At 39.8% G+C, this 23796-nt stretch overlaps 1 protein-coding gene across 13 annotated transcripts in view; it reads left to right on the plus strand.

Moving 5' to 3' along the window:
* STK33 (serine/threonine kinase 33) overlaps positions 1–23796 on the plus strand; it is a 55879-nt gene that overhangs the window by 26498 nt on the left and 5585 nt on the right. For all 13 annotated transcript variants that reach the window (XM_081918373.1, XM_081918369.1, XM_081918377.1 and 10 more), the window contains 8 exons: positions 1063–1176; positions 2390–2494; positions 3278–3416; positions 7199–7287; positions 11093–11177; positions 12902–12977; positions 18724–18836; positions 19116–19201. In XM_081918373.1, coding sequence (XP_081774499.1) covers positions 1063–1176; positions 2390–2494; positions 3278–3416; positions 7199–7287; positions 11093–11177; positions 12902–12977; positions 18724–18836; positions 19116–19201 — 807 coding nt within the window. The remainder of the gene's footprint in view (positions 1–1062; positions 1177–2389; positions 2495–3277; positions 3417–7198; positions 7288–11092; positions 11178–12901; positions 12978–18723; positions 18837–19115; positions 19202–23796) is intronic.

Raw genomic sequence — 23796 nt, forward strand, 5'->3', positions numbered from 1 at the left:
TAAATACTGAATATACATTAAAGGAAAGGCAGCCCATACATGCAGGCTGACAATCTAATAGACATGATACAAATGGAAAAAAGAAATGGGGAAGGGAAAAGGAAAGCAAGTATTAGAGCAGCTGCTCCTTCGTCAGCCAATATATGGGGCCAGGTCGACATTCCCTCACCAAAAAGATTTCCTTTTCCTTGAGAGGTTGCTACTGCTGCTTGATCGTTTTGAATGCCCTCATGTGCAACTTTTCCAGGTCTACAATATCCTTTGCAACCTGTGGTGGCCCAAACTGTGCCCTGTAATCCAGGTGCAGCCACACCATATATTGGTATAAAGTATTATGATATGGGCAGGTTAGTTTTTTATTCTTCCCTAATGATCCCCTGGCATGCAATTTGCCATTTTACAGCAGCTGCACACTAGGCTGATATTTTCATTGAGCTATCCACCACACACCCAATATCCCTTTCCTGATCAGTCACCATCAGCATGTATATAAAGTTAGGATTCTTTCGCCCCACTGTATAAAATGGAAGACCCGTGTATTTTCCCGAAAGCATCCTAGAACATTTGTTTTGCGAGTGCCTTCTTTTTCAAGTGCAAAGCACACTCCATTGCTGTCAGCCCACTGCCCCCGTCATCACAATCTGGTTTTTTGATGTCCTGCAAAACTCAATGTTCCTCAGTAATAAGGATTTGAATATTTAGTGAAATTCATCAGTCTTGAGGATGTTTTTCTCATATATATTTGACTATTGACATAACTTAGGGGCCCATCCACACTTTCACTTTACCTGTGCCTAGAAAGCACAGGTGAACCTGTGTCTAGAAAGTCTGAGCGGTTTTGCCCTTGTCCCACAGATTTCCCTGAGAAAACCTGCTCTTTACCAATGAATCACAGCAAATGTCAATCCGCAGAAAGCCCAGCTGGCGTTTGGTCCAGTTCAGCAGTAAAGATTGGGTTTCCATGGGGGAAAGTGGTGGGGCAAGACCAAGTCTGGATGAGTCCTTACTGAGTGTTCCTCTGTAACATTCGACTTGTTAATTTTATTCTTCTTATTACTGCAGCAAATTTATTCATTTGGAAGGAAATTAGGACAAGGCAGCTTTGGTGTGGTGATTGAAGTAACAGACAAAGAAACAGGCATGAAGTGGGCAATCAAGAAAGTGAACCGGGAAAAGGTAGGCTTTAATTGTATTGGCGTATGAGTTTTTATTTTTCAGACAGTGATAATATTATTATAAATTAATTACCACAATACATTTATGTGCCCCAAATTCACATTGCGAATGGAGAATATATTGATTTTCGCGCTGTCATCAGTTTTCTTCAACTTTCATTTCGCAGAAAACATGAGATATTATATCATGAACAACTCTGAGACCTATGGATAAAGGGTGATAGACAAGTATAATAATAATAATAATAATAATGCTGCTATCATTTTCAAACAAATGGTTCAAATGAAATAAGTGGTTTCGAACTGGCTAGTATGTGCTGAATATTTTAATTCCAGGAATCGTATTTGGATAAATAATTGCAGAATCAATTTTGTAATTATTGAGTTACGTAGTGCATGATCCTATCCTGCACCGGTTCATCACCCAACCACAGAGGGAATGCTATTGGGCACAAGAGACTCCTGTTTCTACCCTCCTCTTTCCTTTTTGGTGAGAAGGCTGTGGCATATCACTAGTCCATTGGGGGAATGGAAAGCTTGCACATTCCTTACATATTTCAATTCAGCCTGCTGTCTCTACTTGTTGGCATTTCAAGCCTGAGCAGAGGGTCAAGGCTGCATGGGGATATTTATTTATGTATGTATTTGGAGCACTTTTAGCCCACACCTCAACATACAGTTCCAGGGTGAGCTAAGTCCAATTAAAAACAAAATAACACTAGTTCTAATATATTTAAAAGAGCAGGTAAAAACTACACATCCATTAAAATACCATACATAAAAAGGCCGGTGAGTCTGGTGGGATTTTATTGAAAACCTTAAAAAAAAAGAAAAATTATATTGGTCTCTTCCACAAGTCTCAAAAAAATTAGGACAAGTAACATCTAATCGAGTAATATAGAGCCTTTTATTCTTGGTACTCCTTGTGCCTCTGATGGTTTCAGATGGTTTATAGGCTTATTTTTCTGTGTATCTTGCAACTCATGCGTGCCATACCTCCTGCTCTCTCTACACTTACCTTTCTGTATCTTATTGTAAATATCGGGATAGTTTTATCATTCCTCTTATGAATGTAACAACCCATGCCTACCTTGGCTTGGTTTAGTTTTTTGTGTTTGTCTCATGAAGTTCTGGTAGGGGTGTTTGACAGGGCTAAGGCTATGGAACCTGACTTTGAAACTGCCGCAAGAAATGTGTTTCTCTCACTCTTAAAGGCGGGGAGTTCTGCAGTAAAACTACTTGAAAGGGAAGTGAGCATCCTAAAAACAGTAAACCATGAGCATATAATTCATCTTGAACAGGTGTTTGAGACTCCCAAGGTAAGACATTATCAATAGAAATCCTATAATGCAGTTAACCCAAAGGTGCAAACCATGTGTGATGATGACAGATGGTTGTGTTAGAATTGTGTTGCCGTTCAGTTCCTATAAAGTGGAAATGGGGCTTTATAGAGGGGGAGAGGGTGCTGAAGCTCCCAAGCCACCCAGTGGTGCTCTGATATAGTCCCACTAGGAGTAAAAGACCTTTGAAGAAGCTGTTTATCAGGGAAGTGAGTGGTGCAAAGGGTCCTTAGTGCCTGCCTCCCACTTCCACATTTTGCACCTTGAATGACTCTTCTTTGAAAAGCACTTCTAACCAATATCACTTATATTTTCAGTTTTTGAATGTTGTAACATTTAAGAATACAGTTGTACCTTGGGTCCCGAATGCCTTGCAAGTCAAACGTTTTGGCTCCCGAACGCCGCAAACCTGGAAGTGAGTGTTCCGGTTTGCAAACGTTCTTTGGAAGCCGAACGTCCGACAGGGCTTCCACAGCTTCCGATTGGCTGCAGGAGCTTTCTGCAGCCAATCAGAAGCCACACCTTGGTTTCTGAATGTTTTAGAAGTCGAATGGACTTCTGGAACAGATTCCATTTGTCCTCCGAGGTACCACTATAGTTGGCTGTTCAAAAATATGAAGAATATTAATTCTTCAATCTTTGTAAAACAAAAATGTTTTTTCTATTTTTAACTAAATATTTGAGGCATCTAGATTGAAAACATATATTAATACTTTCATATTATACACACACACATTTATATTGTTTATTTCTTAATGTTAGCGTGTGTACCTTGTATTGGAGCTATGTGAGGATGGAGAACTTAGAGAGATTCTACAAAGAAAAGGTCAATTTACAGAGAATGAGACACGGCACATCATTCAGAGTCTTGCCTCAGCAATAGCATATCTTCACAAAAGAGGTAATGTGATGATTATTACGTTCTTATACATTATTATATATCATCATCACAATTTTGTATCTCTTACTTGTTTCATAGTATAATTGTGGCCCTATCAACTGAAAAGCAACCATCTTTTAACACACACATTTTTTTTTTTGCTCATTTACTAGTTAAAATGCTATTACTTTCTCCTGCCTTTTCTAATTATTTTTCTCCATTCATTACAGCAGTAACTTTTTTCAGGAAATAAGTGCAGAATGCAGCTGCTAGAATGTTGTCTGCAGCGAGGCATTATGAACATATAGGATATATAGATGTCTAAAATACTTACTTTTTATGTAGCTATGGTATGTTGTTTGGGTTGAAAGCTGCAACATTTGACAAAGTGCAGTATGCAAAGGATAGTAATGTTCTGATTGTTGTATTAGTCCAAGAGGGGGAGGAAGAGGGGGGAACCCGTCCTGTTGTATATCGGGGTGTGGAGAGAGTCTCCTCCTTTAAATTCCTGGGAGTTTACCTTAGTGAGATTTTCTCTTGGAAAATCAACATAACTCACATGGTCAGAAAGGCCCAACAGAGACTCCATTTCCTCAGGGTCTTGCGAAAGAATAATGTTAAACAACAACTGATGAACCCCTTTTACTGGTCCACAATAGAAAGTGTCCTTTCATATTGTATCACAGTGTGGTATGCTGGCCTGACAGCCACGGACAGAAAGTCTCTACAGAAGGTCGTGAATACAGCACATGATATCATGGGCTGTCCCTTGAGTCTGCTAGATGACATTGCAAGGGATCGTTGCCTTAGGAGAGCGAGAAAAATTATCAGGGATGACTCACACCCCGGCCATCACCTGTTTAATCTTCTACCCCCAGGCAGGAGATATAGAAGTATAATCAGCCCTAAAGGTAAAGGTACCCCTGCCCGTACGGGCCAGTCTTGACAGACTCTGGGGTTGTGCGCCCATCTCACTTAAGAGGCCAGGGGCCAGCGCTGTCCGGAGACACTTCCGGGTCACGTGGCCAGTGTGACAAAGCTGCATCTGGCGAGCCAGAGCCGCACACGGAAACGCCGTTTACCTTCCCGCTGGTAAGCGGTCCCTATTTATCTACTTGCACCCGGAGGTGCTTTCGAACTGCTAGGTTGGCAGGCGCTGGGACCGAGCAGCGGGAGCGCACCCCGCCGCAGGGATTCGAACCGCTGACCTTTCGATCGGCAAGTCCTAGGCGCTGAGGCTTTAACCCACAGCGCCACCTGCGTCCCTAATCAGCCCTACCAACAGGCTAAAAAATAGCTTCTATCTGTGTGCTGTTAGGCTATTGAACAGAAAATAACATAGGAAAATTGACTTGCGAGGTGGTGTGTTGTTCGATGAGAGATTGAGTGTTGGGGGGGTGGGAGGCTTGTTTAATTTCATTGTACATAGGTTGTACAATGACAATAAAGGATTATTATTATTATTATTATTATTATTATTTGGACACTTTGTTTAGAAATAATAATGAGAGAATTATCCTTCAAAGCTAAATTTCTCATTTGTGCTGTTCTGGATTTTTCTGTGACATTTATTGATTGCATTATTTGTATGTTTGTCTTTGATATTTTGTTTTTAACTTCCATTCTAAATCACCTAGAGAAGTATCTCATGGGGTGATTAAACAATAGAAACAAACAAACACAAAGAATTCATTGGATCTGAGTTATAATTTTCAAGAAACATTTTAGTTCATCTTAGGCAAGAGCTTAATATTTTATACAGTGTATGAAAAAGTTAATTTAAAAAGTAGAGTTCAGTGTATCCCTCATTCTTTTTAAAAATTTATTATTATTATTATTAAACATTAATTAACATAAACTCAACAATACCATACAATACATTACATACAATACAAACCCTACATACCTACATGTCCAACATTACACCACACATGTTAGGCTTCCAACTCTTCTCTTTATGCTTTGTTACCAATCTTAACTCTGTACGCATATCACACTGAATCTTCTTTTTCCTTTTTGTTATTCTAAACATTTTTTACTATACCTTCCCTCTGTTTACAAGATTTAGTCTGCATTTGCCGGGAGACTTGCATTGTCCATATTTTTGAGATATTCTTTGAAAATTGACCATTCTTTATTGCCTTTTTGAATAGTGTTTCCTCTTATTCTCCCTGTTAATTTTGCAAGATGTAAGGATTCAATAATTTTTGCCAACCAGTCAGATTTGGTGGGGATAATATTACTTTTCCAAATTTTGTCTATCAGAATTCTTGCCATGGTGGTGGCATACATAAATAAGAGTCTACACTTTTTATTGATTTCCATAGACATGGTACTGAGCAGGTCTAGTGGCAGACCACCTTAATGGGACCTCCATCTTACGAGGAAATGTCGCTGAAGGGTTTGCTTGATGAGAGAGATTGAATCCTATGCAGAATAATTGATCCTCCCTGCCTCTGTTCATCCGGAGTTGATGCTGAACTGAATACGCCCTGCTCACCCACCTATGTTTCAGTAATACCTGCCGGCAAGGCTTTTTTTCAGCCGGAACTCACCTGAACTGAACAGCAGCAACACCTGACTGGAGACACAGTGGCAAATAGGCCAGGATTCTGAGCCCTGGAGAAAGAGCCAGTAGTGGGAATAGCCTGTAAACTGCTGCCCTTTCTTCTCCTTACCTGATGAAGAGTGAGCAAGTGGACAGAGGCGATAGCTCATGCACCCTCTGGGCAGTGCCGCAGAGCCCAATCCTTTCCAACATACTGCTCTGAGAGCTATAGATTATTAGCATGTGATTACTAGTGGCTGCTTGCTCTGCTCATGAACCCTTGTCAATCCTTGTCCCCTGATGGGGCCTTCAACTGCCACTCCATCCCCTTACATTGAGGTCCAGCTTTGAGGGCCTTCTGGCGGTTCCCACCCTGCGAGAAGTGAGGTTACGGGAACCAGGCAGAGGGCCTTCTCGGCAATGGCGCCCACTCTGTGGAACACCCTCCCATCAGACTTCAAGGAAATAAACAACTATCTGACTTTTAGAAGACATCTGAAGGCAGCCCTGTTTAGGGAAGTTTTTAATATTTGAAGTTTTATTGTGTTTTTAATATCCTGTTGGAAGCTGCCCAGAGTGGCTGGGGAGGCCCTGCCAGATGGGTGGGGTATAAATAAGAATTTTGTTGTTGTTGTTGTTGTTACCCCCTCCCCTTGCACACTCTTCAAACCCCATGCCCCCCTCCCCTTACAGCTCACCTAACCCACCCTACCCTCGCCTGAGTATTGTCCTGCCATTGTGCTGCAGTTGGCCAGCCAGCTAAACTGCGGCATTGCAGTGTTTTTTCTTACAAAAATATAATACGAAATCCTTGTATTGATTATGGATAATAACTGAGAGCACAACTGTGAATGGGAAATGGGACAAAATGAGAAAGAGTTGTTCATCTTTACTTCTGGTGGACCTTATGGTTTGTCCTTCTGCGCACAGGAAGCTAGTTGGAAGATTTCTTTTGATATGCTAATTTTACAAATGGGTGCTTTTAAAGTGCATCAAATGACAAATCATATTATTCAAAATTATGATTTCCCCTTTATTAGAAGAACGGATCTAAGTTTGATCCAGTTTTGGAATGTACAGACCAGACTTTTTCTATAAAAGAAAACTGTGTCTGCAACGTGCACTAATGTAGGATAAAATGCACTAAAAGTGTAGCTCATAAATTACTCAATCAAAAGGGTTTAAAACATTTATGTCAGAATATTTTCAATGCAATTGATAAATAACACTTACTTTTTGTTCTCCATCTTGACAGATATTGTTCACAGAGATCTGAAATTGGAAAACATTTTAGTTAAAAGCAGTGACATTGATGAAGAAAATGAAATGAAATTAAATATAAAGGTAAGCCCAGAAATTGCAACACTTTACTTTAAGCAGTACTTTTGCCTGTGGTTTTTTTAAAACCCAGGAATCAGAAGTCAAGTTTCCAAGTAAATGCCTATTAGTAGCTTTTGAACTGAAACATAATGGTGTAATCAAGCCAAAAATAAAAGGTCTGAGATAAGAACAATTGACAAGAATGTAGGAGTCAAGTGCCATTGAAGAAAGTTCTTGTTGAGCGAAGAGTAGTATAGTTATAGGCCATTTAAAAAGAAATGTTTTTAGAAGTGTACTGTGTTATTCTTATACCTTTTTGGATGTAGTTCCAAGCCATTAGCAAGAGTGAGCTGGGGAGCTGTAATTAGTATGAATTATGCATACTGCCAATTTATTTTAAACATTTTAGTAATTTTGAAAAACATATGATGCTTTACATATCAGCTACTTTCTATTTTGTAGACTTTGGATATTATAAGTATTTACTACCTAAACGCATTAAACGTATCAAGAACTTACACTCATTTATTTGTGTGGAAATAATTGGAACTTGATGGTTGCTAAATTATATATTACTTTATCCTTACTTAAAATTTTTATTGCTGTTATAAAATGGCTGTGAGGATTGTATAAAAAGTGCATGCTGACACATAGAACCGAAGCACAGAGGTTCAACCTGCAGTAACTAAAGCAGCACACTATGATAAATTGTATTTTACTTAGAGTGTTCTGTGTGAATCCGAACTTTTCTTTGCACAAGTTCACAAGAACAGTCCCCCAGGCATTTCTCTTCATGTGTTTGCTTCTGAACATACTTTTGCTTGTAGCTGCATGGAGAAATGCACAATAATTCTCGAGCCGGGGGTTGTTTGTGCTGTGCACTGGAAGGGAGAGGAAGAGCAGGGACAGTCATGTTTCCCCTGGCTCTGCAGACTGGGCTGTGGCAGCTTGCTGATGTGACTGTGCAGCCTTGTTGGTGTCAATGTGGTACATTCAAGCTTCTGTTTGTTTTTCCTGGGAAGACTAAAGAGAAAACCCGTTTGTTTTGGCTGCTTTGGGACTATGCTCAGCCTCTGTGATCTTCCTACCCTATGCCTTGTTTTCTTCACCATCCTTGTAGTTTCCCCCAATTTTGAATGTTGCCCATAAGTGCCATATTGCTGTCACAACTGACATTTTGCTTTGGACATTGAAATGTGGTCTTTGGGCTCAGTGAGCATTGGTATCCCACAAAGACTATTGTGTATGTGTGTGAGGGTATCCTTAAGAGGCCCTGAGGCTTTCAACACCTTAGACCAGCATACTGGAATAGGGTCTGTCCCACCCACAGGGAAATGGCCAAGGCATGGCTACCCACCTGCATTTGGGTCAATATCCCTTCCAAACTTAGTAGATTAGGCCAGCAGAAACTGAATCCAAGCCGTTGGGCTTGGCAGGAAAAGTCCTATATTCTGGCATACTTATTTGTTTACTTACTTACATTTCTATTCCACCTTTCAAGGCTCCATGCATGTGGTCTCTCATCAAGGCCCTAACCAGACCCAAAACTGCTTAGCTTCAGTGAGGTGGTAGCCTCACGGATATTTATGCCATATAATTTAACTGATACAATTTCTCTTTTTTATTCACTCATTTCTATTGTGTTTGGTCCCTTATTTTTCTTCTTCCCAGTCCTACCGTGGATATGGTTTTCTGCTCCAGCATTATACAGATAGCGGTAGCAGTTGCTCTAGAAGCTGCCAGTCACAGGTGTAGCTGCTGAATATATCTTTGAACCACTAGTTTACCTTTTAGGGCAGCATTTTGGGGTAGTGTATAGAATGTTGTACTTGGACTAGGGACATCTGAGTTTGAATCCCCACTGAGCCATAAGGAACACCAGCTGACTTTTGGTCAGTAACTCCATTGCAGGCAAACCTATATTTTAGGGTTGTTGTGAGGATGAAATAGAAAAAAACCTCACATATATGTTCCTGACCCCCTTGAAAGAAAATAATATTACTACATTTCTGCTTGTGATCTCTCATGAACAACTGCAAATAAGTGCAAGGAAGCAGCTGGTGGACTGGTCCTTGTGTGGACCAGTCATTTATCTAGGAAAAAGTCTGTAAGGAAGAACAAAAATAGCATGAAGAAATTCTTGTTCTACTAACAACAAAAGCTGTTTTAGAGGTGGGAGGGAAATGCTTCATTGTGCAGTGGAAAAATGTGAAATATTCTGAAACTTTTTTCTGTAGCTTAGCTTTTCAAGATGCTCCCAGGATTCATTAAAAGGGGGAGGGAGCAAGGTAGTTATTAACTTTTCCTCAGGTATGTTTGTGTATTTCTGTTGGCACAGTACTGCTCTGTGTACTGCTCTGTGCCAGGCACACAGCAGTGTGGCAGGCCACAGTAGAACAGCCCCAGGCACTTCACATCCTATCTCCTATGCAGTATCCTGGACCCAGTGCGCATGTGTGTCTCTTGCTAGGCGCAGGAATAAGCACTATACACAGTGGAGCTTGTACTACTAGTGAAGTCAGACCCCAGGAAAACAAGGAAGGTAGGGGGAGGTAGTAGCTGAATTGGCTCACCAGAAGGAGGGGAGCCACTAACGTTGGCCTCCCGACCAGGAGGACTGAGATGGCAGAAAGGTTGATGTGGTGCAAGCAGACCTGCTGAACTGATCTAGTGCCATGCCAACATCCTCACTGCCTCGCACCTCTCCATATACCTCCCTAAGTAACAGCATTCCACCTGCCAGGAAGTTAGCATAGCAGCTCCACTCCACCTGGTGAGCTGCTCCTGGATACAAAACTGGGCTGGGCTTCTTCTTCTTCCCCAGTCCCTGCCCTCACATAATAGTGTTCTGGCAGTTGAGGTAGCATTCAGCATTAGGCTGCTGTTGAATAGCAGTCTAGAAGGATGGATGAGTCTGCCCCAGCTTCACCCCATCCTGTGCAACTCTGGAGTCTCCTCTGTATGTGAAGAGGAAGAGTGTGTCCCAAACACCCAGCAAATCATTTATCTCCTGGTTCTTTCCTGTCCGGGACACAGGTGGCGCTGTGGGTTAAAGCCTCAGCGCCTAGGACTTGCTGATCGAAAGGTCGGCGGTTCGAATCCCTGCTGCGGGGTGCGCTCCCGCTGCTCGGTCCCAGCGCCTGCCAACCTAGCAGTTCGAAAGCACCTCCGGGTGCAAGTAGATAAATAGGGACCGCTTACCAGCGGGAAGGTAAACAGCGTTTCCGTGTGCAGCTCTGGCTCGCCAGAGCAGCGATGTCACACTGGCCATGTGACACGGAAGTGTCTCCGGACAGCGCTGGCCCCTGGCCTCTTAAGTGAGATGGGCGCACAACCCCAGAGTCTGTCAAGACTGGCCCGTATGGGCAGGGGTACCTTTACCTTTACCTTTACCTCTTTCCTGTCCGACTTCCTTCCTGGCTTCTTTCCCTCTTGTTGCTGTTCCCCATATTTATGTCCCCCAATGATCTCATCACTAAAATATTCGGCTTTTTAAAGTGCTTTGATCAGACCTATAGCAGCACACACTTAGCTTGAATCTCATTAATAAGCTCATCACTTTTCATATGCTCAAATGCTAGTGCAATTTGCGGTGTAAGTATTAAAGTTGTTTCAAACTTGGCTCTGAATATTTATAGAAGGATTGGTGCAGAGCTTTCTCTTCTTTAGGTGTGCTGTTATAGGAGATCATTTGGGAAATCTAGTCAGATTCCGTTAGGTCTCTCTGAAGTGGTTTTGCAATGAACAATGAGCTCTTCAGAGGAATAAAAGAGTTGCAACTACATACCAGCAGAGAATTTTCAAGACAGTTGAGTTCTGTTTCCTGTAGGTGACTGATTTTGGTTTAGCTGTACAAAAGATGGGAGGAAGCGAAAGCATGTTCCAGTCTACCTGTGGGACTCCTATCTACATGGGTAAGTTCAGTGCTTCATATGGTAGTATTCCTATTTAGTTTCATCACATGAAAGACTGGCATTTGAATGGAATAAAACTTTATTTTGTAGCCCACAGTCTGTGAATAGGTGGTTTACATTTGTTTAGATGTATATATACAATGTCTTCGTTTTGCCCATTGTTGCTTTGGCATAATAAATAATAATAATAATAATAATAATAATAATAGGACAGGAAGTGTCAAGCCCCAAACAGATGCACCCCACACTGCAACATTTTGTTGCAAGGCCCCACTTGTTTCATATAAATGACTATCTTTGCATTGGCTCAGCAGGCAAGGACATTGTGAAGCTGCATACAGCTTGTTATGGTGACTTTCTGATCTAGAAATCAGTATTGTGTGTGACAACCCTCTCTGTAATTGGCTTTTCTATTCTGCATTCTGTGTTTTAAGCTATGTTGTTGACCTGGGTTTGATACCATACATCAGGTTTCCTGCCTTGTTATGACCCTTGGTTTAAAACCAAGACTGATCCAATAGCTGTGATATTATAATAGCATGTCAAAATGAGATTTTATGCTCTCTTAGCAATTGCTTTACAGCTTCAAAGCAAGAGCTGAATGTACTAAAAGGATGTTTTCTGCTAGCTGTGACACACACTAAATAAGTTTTGAAGGCCAGCCCGTTGGTTATGTAACACATGCTAAACTAAGACAATTAAAGTTAACTTGCTTCAGTGTCAAAACGGATGAAGTACTGATGCATGAGTATTTACCTTGCCCTTTTCTCTGAGGTGAAATGTCCTTGGCAGACAAAGAGAACTAACCTTGTACTAAAGGACAGTACATTAGGCACTGCTAACATTACCCTTAAGCAATTGTTTTAAGTGTATTGAAATCAAACACATTCAAGCTTTTTATTTGTGTATGCAGCCCCTTCACTCCTCTCTTCATTTTATGCAGCTATGAAACTGGAAAGTCTTTTCATGTGTAGTCTTAACTGACCCACTTTGGAAGAACTAGGTTATTAAACAAACTTGAAACTTGTGACTGTAATTTCCTGGTTCGGAGAAATGGGAAACTTTTGCTAATTAGAAACTTTTTGGATTAATCTTGGCCAACAGAAAGGGAGCTGTGAAAGGGCAGAAAGTGCAGGGAAAAGGTTTGTGCATATCTCCATTTAGTAACCTGATATGTTATCATCTGAGCCAAGCCAGTGATTAGTGAGAAAATTTTATGTACATTTTTCAGCCATAGGACATGTATAAATATATAAAAGATAATTTGAAGCCATTTTTTATTTCCAAAAGCATGTTTATATTTTAAATTGATGTTACCCATTTTCAGATTTGTCTTAAATGAATATTTAAAGAACCCCTTCTGTATTTAAATCCAGCATATAACCTTATGCACTACACTTGTTTACTAAATGGAAATGTGTTTATGTGGTGTCATGAAGCATTTGCTATCAGTATTTTATAAGCAACGTTTTCTCAATTTATATCTGGAAAGAAAACCAATAATGCAATTACTTAGCCACAATGTCATCATTCCTAAATGATCAAAGTGAGGGCACATCAGCATGAATTGTTAAGGGCTGTACATTATTAATCTCAACATCTGCTGCTTTTCTTTTTTGCTTCGGGGAGGAATAAAGTATATCTCATCAGCACATGCTTTGTTTTAAGCATTTTAAAAGTAATTTTTTGTATTATTAATAATATTCTTTCTGCTTGGTTGGCAGCCCCAGAAGTGATCAGTGCACATGACTATAGCCAGCAGTGTGATGTTTGGAGCATAGGTGTCATTATGTATATGCTGTAAGTAGCTTGTAACATTTATATAAAATGAAAATATCCATCCTAAAGAAGGTAACTTTGTATTTAATCTTCCCTTTTAAAAATAAAATAAAATAAGGGCTGTTACTTGGTTTGGCTACATACTAGCTGAAATTATTGCTTAGGTTGTCTTTCTTGACTCTTTTTTAACAGGATTGGTTAATCTTTTCGGTACAATTAAATCTCAAATCTAGACATTCTTTTAAGTAGGTGTGCTTAGGATCAAAGCTTTAGAATGTACATGTCTAGGCAGCGTGAAGGGTCAGGCTATTATAGACAATATCTTTTAAATGAAAAATAAGGTTTCATGAAAATGTGGTCCATTCTTTTTGTCAGTGTTGGCATAGACTTGACAGCACTGGGAACCATTTGCCATTGCTGCCACTGCTCAAGGCATTTGCTTACACTGTCTGCCCATTGTACTGCACAATTTTATATACGGTGTCCAGTGTATTTAGACATTGTTAAAAAATTTAAATTTTGATTTTTAATGACTTACTATATTTGAAGAGTACAACATATCGTATAATAGAAGACTACAGTAAGAGAAACAAATTATTCCAGATACACCAGTAAATGTTTTTACTTCTCCAGTTCTTGTAATTATTCATTTGTTTTAATAGAGTAATTCAAAATAATCTAAAACCTCCATTTGATTGTGGGAGTGATGAATTTACTCAGTTATATTTACTTGTTTGTGCATAAGAGAAAATGCTCAGATTAAGCAAACAAAAGCTGAAATGTTGTATGTATGTATGTATGTATGTATGTATGTATGTATTATTATTATTATTATTATTATTAATAATAATAATATTTTTTTAAAAAAACATTAAGAAAAATCCCCACATGGCATGTGGATCCAGGTTTTAAAGTATTTTTCCTTTAATGAAACCTTTCAGCTAAGCAAACGAAACGTGAAATTGTGGCAGAGGATTGCCCAGAATCATCTCTTCTGCAGCACTCGCACACGCTCAAGATCTGTCCCAGAGGGTTGAGGGGGGTCCCCCTGAAGCATATTTTGGGTGGGGGTGCGCAGGTTGAGAAAATGAAAGGAAAGTCCTAGTGTTTCAGGGAACTCAGCTTATGCAGTGCTAAATACAACCCAGAGCCCCTTTGATGTGGAGAGAAAGACTTTCCTATCAGCTCTTCTTGGCTAAAAGTGCTACTTCGGGCTAAACATGAGATGACAACGGGAGTAAACCTTCCTACCCCCGCCTCTCCCTGTGTAACCAAATTGCTCTCAGCAGTGTTGGGTTCTGATAGGTTAACTGGCAACAACATCTCTGTTCTGGACAAGTGCAAACAGAGGAAGAGAACATGCATCTTACCTTAAGCTGATGCAGTAGGGGGTGTACCACTCCCCCACCTATTGTTCCTTCAACTCCTTGAGTGTATCTTTTCTGCATACCATAATATAGATTGAACAGCTTTATTGCTTTTCTTTCTTTTAATTTGTGGCACAAACTGTGTTCTACAAACTTTTTAATGCTGAGGCAGTACCAGTTTTATGGCCATACTTTACAGTATTAATGTTGCCACTGAAGAAGTCACATTTGCACAGTATAGCACAGCTGAATGCATTATAAATTGGGCTGGGGTAACTGAAATACCTGATTGGCCAATAAGAATTCCATGCTGTTTCTGCAATTTGCACAATTCACAGGCCTTGTAAAAACACAGAGCAGTGAATTCTGCTGATTGTAGTCACAGCTCAGGACTCCTGACATTATACTTTAATTAACATATAAATATTTTAAATTAGCATTTTATAATCACAATAGTATTATAACAATGCAACATTATATTGCACTTCATCCAGATGACAGTTAAAAAAACCACAAACATACTGCCTAAGTATTAATAGAATCCACTTCACACCCCTTTTATTGCTGCAAATGGTATTCAAGAGATATATAAGATATGTGTTTAATTTTCATCCAGTTTTCATAAGCAACACACTCTACTATTGTTAGATGGACTTTTGAGCCATGATGTCTAAGTGAATGCTTAATGTTGCCATTGCTACATGATGTTCCCTGTAGCTGAATGAGTCTGCATTCACCTTCTAGCAACCAAAGCAATGACAAAAGTGCAGATGGCATGACTTATCTGAACAAGTGCTTATCTGTTAGAATTGGCTTGATCTTGAGCTACCTAGGAAATCCAGACTTTAAGATTTGATCCATTTGTTCAGATTTGTTGAATTTTCCATGTGATGTGTTTGTATAATAGAATAATGCTGCTGTGATGCTTTTAATGGAATGTATCTGTAATTTGCTTGCCATTTCTCTTTTAGCATAGGCTAGTAAAACAACAAGCAATTATGTTTTTATTGAGCTCCCCGTGGGCTGTGTTTGGCTTAGTTTCGTAGACCACAAGTTCTACCACAAGGCGCATAGTAGCATTTTATGTGGCCAATATTTTTATCACTGCATCTTACAAAGCAGCTATGCTGCCAAACAGGATTGAAGCAAAAATTCTCCCAGTTTCTCTGGAACAATTTCAGCAGTGTTGAAATAACACTATTTTTTCTTTAATGCCTATGAAATATTTTCAAATTCTTTATCCTCAGTTAAGTTTGCTTGCCATCAAGTGATATAACCATGTAGCCAAAGCTGATTGGCCAAATATCCATACACTGTATGATCCTTGATTGCCCAGAATAATCTATGTGACTTATTCTGGAATAAGTGCTGTCACATTCTCAATAGACTTTATTTAACCTCAGTGACATAATCAAGTAGCCCTCGGGTCACAAGTCATTTTGGACCAGGGAACACATTTTGATTTTTCAGAGTGCTGGGAATGCCAGTCACAAAATGGCTGCCACAGGAGTGTGGCAGAATGCAAAATTAAAGAGGCCTAGAAAATAGAATGGAAGTAGGAAAAGTACATTGCCACTGCCACCTATTGGGGTCACTGGCAGCAACTGGCACCCAGGGCCCCATATTATTTGTGTGGGTGCTCGGCACTCACACTGTGAGGCCTCTGATGCTACTTCCAGTGCTTTGTGAGGCCCAAAAGTTGCATTGGAGGCCTTGCACGGACTTGGAGGTCGCATCTGAGGCCTCTGACGCAACTTCCAGGAGGAACCGGAAGTCATGTCCGAGACCTCTCAGGGCCTCGAAATTCATGTCCAAGACCTTGCAGAACCTCAGAGATCACGTCTGAGGCTTTGCAAGGCCTCTGACACATTGTGTAATTTAGGCACATCACCAGGAATGGCTCTGCTTGTGTGTCCAAACTGCCCTGACCTCAATGCTTCCTGGCCCTGCCCCTTCATTGTCCTTGTATGTAACAATGCTGTTGCTGCTCGAAGGCCAGAACAATGGTAAGCCCCTTCCTGCTTTCACTCCTATTAGCTTATGCAGTGGTATCTTGGTTCTCAAACTTAATCCGTTCTGGAAGTTTGTTCGACTCCCGAAATCATTCAAGGCACAGCTTCTGATTGGCTGCAGGAGCTTCCTGCACTCAAGTGGAAGCCACGTCAGATGTTCAGCTTCCAAAAAACATTCAAAAACCAGAACACTTACTTCCGGGTTTTTGGTGTTCGGGAGCCAATTTGTTCGTCAACCAAGCCATTCAAGAACCAAGGTACCACTGTATATCATGTCTGTTGCGTTTTTGAGGATATTCTGGGTTAAAAATTCATCAAATAAATATTTGTGACTTGTGAGAACTGTCATTTAAAAATAAATTGCTAAAATGTTTACTTATGGCATTTCATAGCAGAGTGAAATAAACCTGATGGTAATGATTCTATATTTTGATTTTGAGTGGCAGGCATCCATCAAGGATAGGTGACAGCATTTTCTAAATCTACAGTAGACTTAAAATTAAAGAAAAAATACACGCTCCCTACATTTGGTGAATCTGACCGCATGCTTCTGTTCACTTTTTTGTCATGTTACACTTAATGGTAATATGTACAAGTTCTAAATTAGTGATGATGAGTATTTTTTTAGAGATCACCTGGTATAATTTCTTTTTCATAATTGTCAGGAGCTAGGGCATTGGGCAGGTATTCTAGGGCCTGGTTGTTTGTGAGAATGCTCATATTAATTTTTGAAGCCCAGTGGGGCTTGGAAGGAGCCTGCCAGACTGGCAGGAAGGAGCCTAAGTTAACCATTCACAGCCAGGAAAAGGAATTTCCCACTGATTATTTTCTTTTTCCACTCATCAAATTGGAAGAGCCATAGTTTAACGCAAACTCCAATCCATTTCTAAGCAAGGATTTCTTCCAAACACTGGCTATCAATCTAGTTTAACTAGCATTCAGAGGCAGCCTACCACTCCACAGTGGATCACTGTTCATAACAGGAAGCGGTCTTTCCCCAATTTTTTTTAATCCACAAGGAACATTTTCTGACACCCTTTCTTTCCTCTTTAAGCAAGAGTTGCAGAATTGGTACCTTTTTTGTTTTGAGGATTTGTTCTGATAGTTCTCCCACTGTGTATTTAGGAACTGGCTTGGGGAAGTTTTCTTGCAGTTGCTCCAGAGACAAATCTTCTCCCGCTGCTCTTATTTTTGAACCAATATGATCTTTCCCTTCCTGCTCTTCTGCCTCTGGCCAATACTTTGCTCTTTTTATGGATATTGTGCACTGCAACCAAGAAGCGGCAATGAGGAATTTCCTAGCCTGGATCAGATGCCAAAAGCTAATGGTTTATTGGCCTAAGAATTTGCTGGGGTTTATTATCTTGGATTGTAAGTAGTGATTAAATCATTGTTTCTTGGTTCTGATATCATGGGAAAGAGTGGTTTAACAAGCCAGGATAGATGCACCAAAGCCAAGTATATGAGAGAAGGAGGGGAAGGGTGAGGAAGAAATGTGTAGGTACAGAAGAAAGTTTAAAAGGTTCACTCCGGTATAAATACTTTTTGCTATTGCCTGAAATAATTTAGGAGGGAAATCCCAGTAAGCCCTGGGTGGGGAGGGTATTCCACTAATGAGGCATTGAGAGGAATGTTTTATCCACTGATCTCAGGGCTCAATAGAGGGATCATAAGCAAAGTGTTCCTAGGCTAGGTAGCCAAACATTCTTTTCTAGTAGTCAGCAGTCACACCACAATACTGCCTACGAATGAGCATGAGATCATTTCTAGACTAATTGGACCTTACAATCAGTGCTGCCAACATAGCATGCACAATGTGTTTAAGTCTTTTTCAGTGCAATTCTATGCATGTCTAATCAGAAGCAGGTCTCACTGAGTTTGGTGGACTTACTTGCAGGAAACTATCTATAGGACTACAGGCTTGGCTGAACAACAGCATAAAAATATAGATCATATGTCTTAAGAGACTAGCTGAGCTGAGCAGTCAAAATCTGAGAAGCAGAGTTTTTGGAGCAAAGTTTTGCCATTTCTGACAAAGAGTCATCTTGTTTGGGAGCTTAAACTAGCTGTCTTAAACCTCCGGGGTTTCAAAATCATTTGGATTTTGTTTGTTTCAGAAAACAAAAATGTTATATAGAATTTGAATGTTTATATAGAGAAAAAACAACAATGTACATTCGCTTTAAAAGCAACAATGGAGATATAATAACCTGGCTTAAACTCCTATCCAAAAGAATGTATTGCAAATGTGAAGAACAGCTTGCCTATACTATCTAGACTAGACTTGCAGCCACCTCTCAAATCCTCATGGGGTTTCTATTTTTTAAACATATATGTGTACTAATCAGAATATAAAGCAGCCTTCCTTTTTTGCTTCCTGCAAAACAGATTATGTGGTGATCCACCTTTTATGGCAGGCTCTGAAGAAAAGCTTTTTGAACTTATAAAGAAAGGAGATCTTCATTTTAAACATTCAATCTGGGATACAGTCAGTAAGGCTGGTAAGTAGGCAACTGTACGATAAAAACAAACAACAACATCTCCAGCATGAAATTCAACAAATTGTTGCAATATTTTGACCTTTTTATTACCATTAAGTACTGTGTTTTCTCATAAATGTAAAATTGATGCTAAAGAAAATTCACAGAACTGTTGCCATGAATTAGCTTCACAGCATTAGAGGTAAAATACTCTGCTGGATTAAAGCACTCAGAGACAACTGGGAGATGTGTTTGTTAGCAGCTAACAGAAATGAGGTTTATGAGTCTTTCTCTTTATAGCCAAAGCTGTGTTGGAGCTGCTTTTGAGAGTAGACCCTGCCCACAGAATGACTGCTAATGAATTGCTTCACATCCAGTGGATAACAGTAAGTTGCTGTTGTTGTTGTTGTTGTTTTGAAAAAAATCCTAAATATTTGCCTTATTTTTCTTTTTATTTGTGAAAATGTTTCTCCCCCACCTCCCTCCGATAATAGCCATATCCCAATTTTTCTGAAGGGTCTACTACGTTACAACAAGTAAGATGCTGAGACATTCGTCATTTGCCTTATATGCATCTAAATTGTACTTACAGCATTTGGTGTATCTGCCAGTATATAAACAATGACACAAGTCACTGTGAGGGCTTACTGGGCTTTTATAGACTGTGTAAACAGGAACAAAAATCTGGCCACAAATTACTACATTTCTCCTTCTATTCCCTCCAGATTCTGCCAACTCTTCATGACCTTTCTTAGTGTAGTTCCAATTGTCAGAATTCTGATCCAGACACTGAGTTGCATGTTCCATCTGTGTACATGCATACTTCATTTTATTGTGCTTCACTTTAATATGCCTTGCCTTGCAGAGAATGGTCCTTTTCTGGCCATGGGAGTGGAGTTGGCTAGGGCTAGAACTAGGTTTCCCCCCCTTCTGTCCCTGCAGCCAGGGAAGCCTGGCTTAATAGACTACAGTATAGTGTAAACATATATTTTCTATGTATGCACTGGGAAACAAAAAGAAAAAGAAAAAGAGAGATATCTCCGAGATTTGTGTATATATTTTTGTTAACTGAAAGCATAAGCTGAATCAAGGGCACTATCCACAGGGAACTTCTCTTGCAAACTTCATTTAAATGGAGTGCATGGATGGTTCTCCTCCAAAGCAATTGTATCCACATTTAAGCAAGCAGTTTGAACACCCTACAAAACAAATATTATTTTCCCAGTATATCTGAAGTTTTGGTGATTACAGAGGTTCGCTATAATAATGGAAGCAATTATTTAAACAACAACAATAATATAGAAATGAATAAGATGTTATGCGCTTTTGATTACTTTCCCAGACTTACACATTTCTATTTGTTCCAGTCCATTTCTAGCAAAGGTTTCATCCCAAGGCTCCCCTCCCCCATGAAGAACAAGATCAGCTTTGTTAGTGAGATGTTTAATAATGGAATGTCGGTTACTGTCTTGCATAGGGCAGCCTAGTGTTACCAGAACTTAACAGTTCTCTGCTTTCCTGTGGCAGGGCGGCCTTGTGCAGACTGGGCAGAATCTTCAGGAGGTGGGGTCCATGTATGGGGCTAACTAGGTCTTGCAGAAATTCCTGGGAGCTTCTACACTATCACAAGGCTTATGGGGAAGATGCAGGGCTTATCTTAGTCTCAAAAGGAGGCCCTGACTTTGGGAATCGGTCTGTTCTTGTCCATGGCTTCACCCTCAGAGTGAAGACATTTGCTGGGAACTTGTTTGGTTTCCTGGAAAGGAATTTTGCTCATATCTTGATTGGCCCATAATGTAAGGTTTTCACCTTCATCTCAGCAAGAGCTGTTTACATTGTTAGGTGTTCATCTTTTGTTTTCTCTGCCACAACTTGAGCAGGATAAGGCATTGGGCAAGACCATTAATATAGTGGGGACTTGGAGGTGGCGTTTTAGCCCTCAGCCCTGGCTTGAGCAGGGCAGGCCGTTCACTGTTTGTCCCAGGTTGCCAGCCAGAACTCAGATGCTTGTCCCATAGTACGCTGAGGACTGTTATGCTGGCAACCCACAGGAGGTGGCCTCAGCAGATGGGCTAGGGGCACCGCCTTCGTATAAAAGGTGAGATCTCTGCTATCCAGTCCTTTCCCTGTGCCTAGCCAACTGCACATACTTGCTGTATCAATAGGGTATCAATAGGGTTGCAATCTATTTTCACCCATATCTGGATTGTCCATATCCAGTTGTCCTTTCTTCTACCTTTGGGGGTTAGGCGCTTCATGCATGGTACACAGCTTTAGGGTTTGCAATCACTTAAGCTTTCAGAGCATTTGACAGAGGGATAGCTGTTGAAATGACAAGCATTTGGGCAGAATTATCACAGAATTCTAATAGCTGCTATTTTATGTAAAGTGCTAATTCAAAAATCTGTGATTGATTATCCTTTGGAGCAGAGATAGCAATGGTTAAAAGCTTCTATCGGCGTTTTTTCTCCATACACTGCTGCAAACAAACTGAAATTATGTTGCATCTATTTCTGGATTATTTTTGCATAATTGCTATAGTTTTTTCCTCGTACTCTTTACCCAAATAAACAGCTGTTTATTTATCAATAGGATTGGTTGTTAGATTTTTCCCCCCTTGTGCCCACAGATGGACAGAAGGTCTTGTTTGTTAGATGTTTATAATTAAATTACTCCCACCCACCTCAGTTCCCAAATTTATGTAAGAACTCATGTTATGTTAATGCACAAAAGTGTTTAGAGATACTAGGGTAAATGTGCATTTCACGAGTGCTTCAAATATTTCATATTCATATTTGCTTCTGCGTAATCTGAGTTTCACTCTTCCTAATGCATAGTCTTCTGGTTTATAAAACTAAGCAAACTGCTTCTCAGTTCAGCAAGTTGGTCCATACTGCACACGATGGAACATTTTGTCACTAGTGGGTATTTCTTCAATTCATGAATAAGTTCAGCACTTACATTTTCAACTACTGAGGCTGCTTCTCCTTCCTTTTGCCCCTCCACTTGCCTTTTTGATCACATAAGTGTGTTCTCCAGTGCGTGGCCTATCCCTCACAAAATAATAATAAAAATCAGTCACCAGTTAACTGACCATTCTGTGTGAATATTCATTTATTTTTCACCACACACAAATACCGTAAAAGGTTCTTAAACTATGCCTTACTTTTGGAACATTTTCTTCAGCAACCCTTTATTTTTGTCCGGAAGCTGTGGTGTGGGAGTACTGCCATTCAGAACAGAGTCTAGCAGAGATCACAGAATGGAAAATGTGTTTCTGACATATGTTGGGTGCCATATGATGGAGGGGCACACTGTTCCCTTCTATGCCTTGAATCTCACTGACATGCACTCCCTTAAAATATGAACATAAAAAGCTTGAAGGAAAGACAAAAGAAAATGAAACAATCTAAAAGGCAACCAATTAGTAATCCTCCACTTTTCCCACAATCAGCACCAGATGCTAGCCAATTAAACTCAACAGGTGCTCAAATGAGGCAATACAGACAATTAACTTAAGTGGTTCCACTTTCTTAAAAACTGTCAGAACACAACCACCCCATTTCATGTGCTATTTAAGTATTTGTAGCTCTTTAAAACATAGTGCTTTTTTTCCTGAGGCCACAACTCAGCCTCTTATTTTGTAGGTGCGATTTGGTGCACTTAGAAATTTAATTACCTGAATGTGCTTGCAAATAAGGTAGTTATTTGGATGTCTGCAACATCAATTTGTCTACAGTTAATTACAGATGTAAATTTGCACCTGCAAAATTGGAGTCCACATCTGAAAATCATTCTATAAATTTAGAAGGATTGGGAATACATTATCCTGATTCATGTAGAACTAATTCTCTCTGTGCATGGCTATCTTATCCCAACCTCCGCCACTCAGAAACAACACACACATACATACCTTGTGCTTAAACCATAGGAAGGCAAAGACTGAAATATACTGTTAATAAAGACAATATAGTATTGCGGTCGGAAAAGAAGGTGTAAATCTAGTTATATTGCTTGGAATGTATGGATCCATTGTCATGTATGGATTTATGGTATGGTCAAAACCTTATGATACATTTATTTAAATGGAAAAGATTCACACATGTTATTTTTAGACACATATAAGCAGAATTTTAAAAACATAGTGCTTGGTTTTTTTTTAAAGAACAAAGTATTTCTTGCTTAAAGCATTAGGTTGAATGTTTGTATCTCTTAAAGATACTGAATCTTCACTGTGAATCACTTTGCATTTGTTGGGTTCAACATCCATGGGGGAGATTTTCCCCACAACAGATCAAACACATAATCTTTCTTTAAGTGGGCCCACACTCATGACTTTCCTGTTCCAGTCTTAAAGAAGCTGATGCTGATACATTATACGGAGAAGACAAAGCTACAAGGCTGCCTTTACATTTATAGTCCTTGCCCCTCAGAGTGTTGGGGGGGGGTAACTGCTAGTTTCAAATAGACAGGTATTATACCCCAGAGACTTTCAGAACCAAAAGCTTATAAAGACTCAAAAAAGTGAAAAAAATCCATTGGGAGAAAATCCAATAAAAAATAGTGCTTATTTATATATTTAAGATCCATTTATTTCTATGGAAATTGATATGTACCCATAATGAGCATTACGCAAATACAAGAATGGGTCTGTAAAGCTAAATAAGTTAATATATAAGAACACAATGCAAGCCTTGGTCTAACTTGCTCAGGTTCTTTACTGAAACATTTTTGGCATGGAATTGAAGTGGGAGGGGTATGTCTTCTTCTCTCCACCATGATTATAATTGCTTGTTGCCTAGGTTGTTGCTTAGGAAATCTGTTTTTAAAAGACCTTATATTAGGTCTTTTCCTATTTGATCCAGCCAAAAGCCATATTTATGTCATTAAACCACATACCCAATTTGATTTGGTTACAATGATAGTGTCACAAAGTTAATTCAGAATAAGGACATAAAGCAGTCCCCTCAGTCTGAATGGT

This window comes from Podarcis melisellensis (genome assembly GCF_964234715.1).
Source record: "Podarcis melisellensis genome assembly, chromosome: 1".
Lineage (NCBI taxonomy): Eukaryota > Metazoa > Chordata > Lepidosauria > Squamata > Lacertidae > Podarcis > Podarcis melisellensis.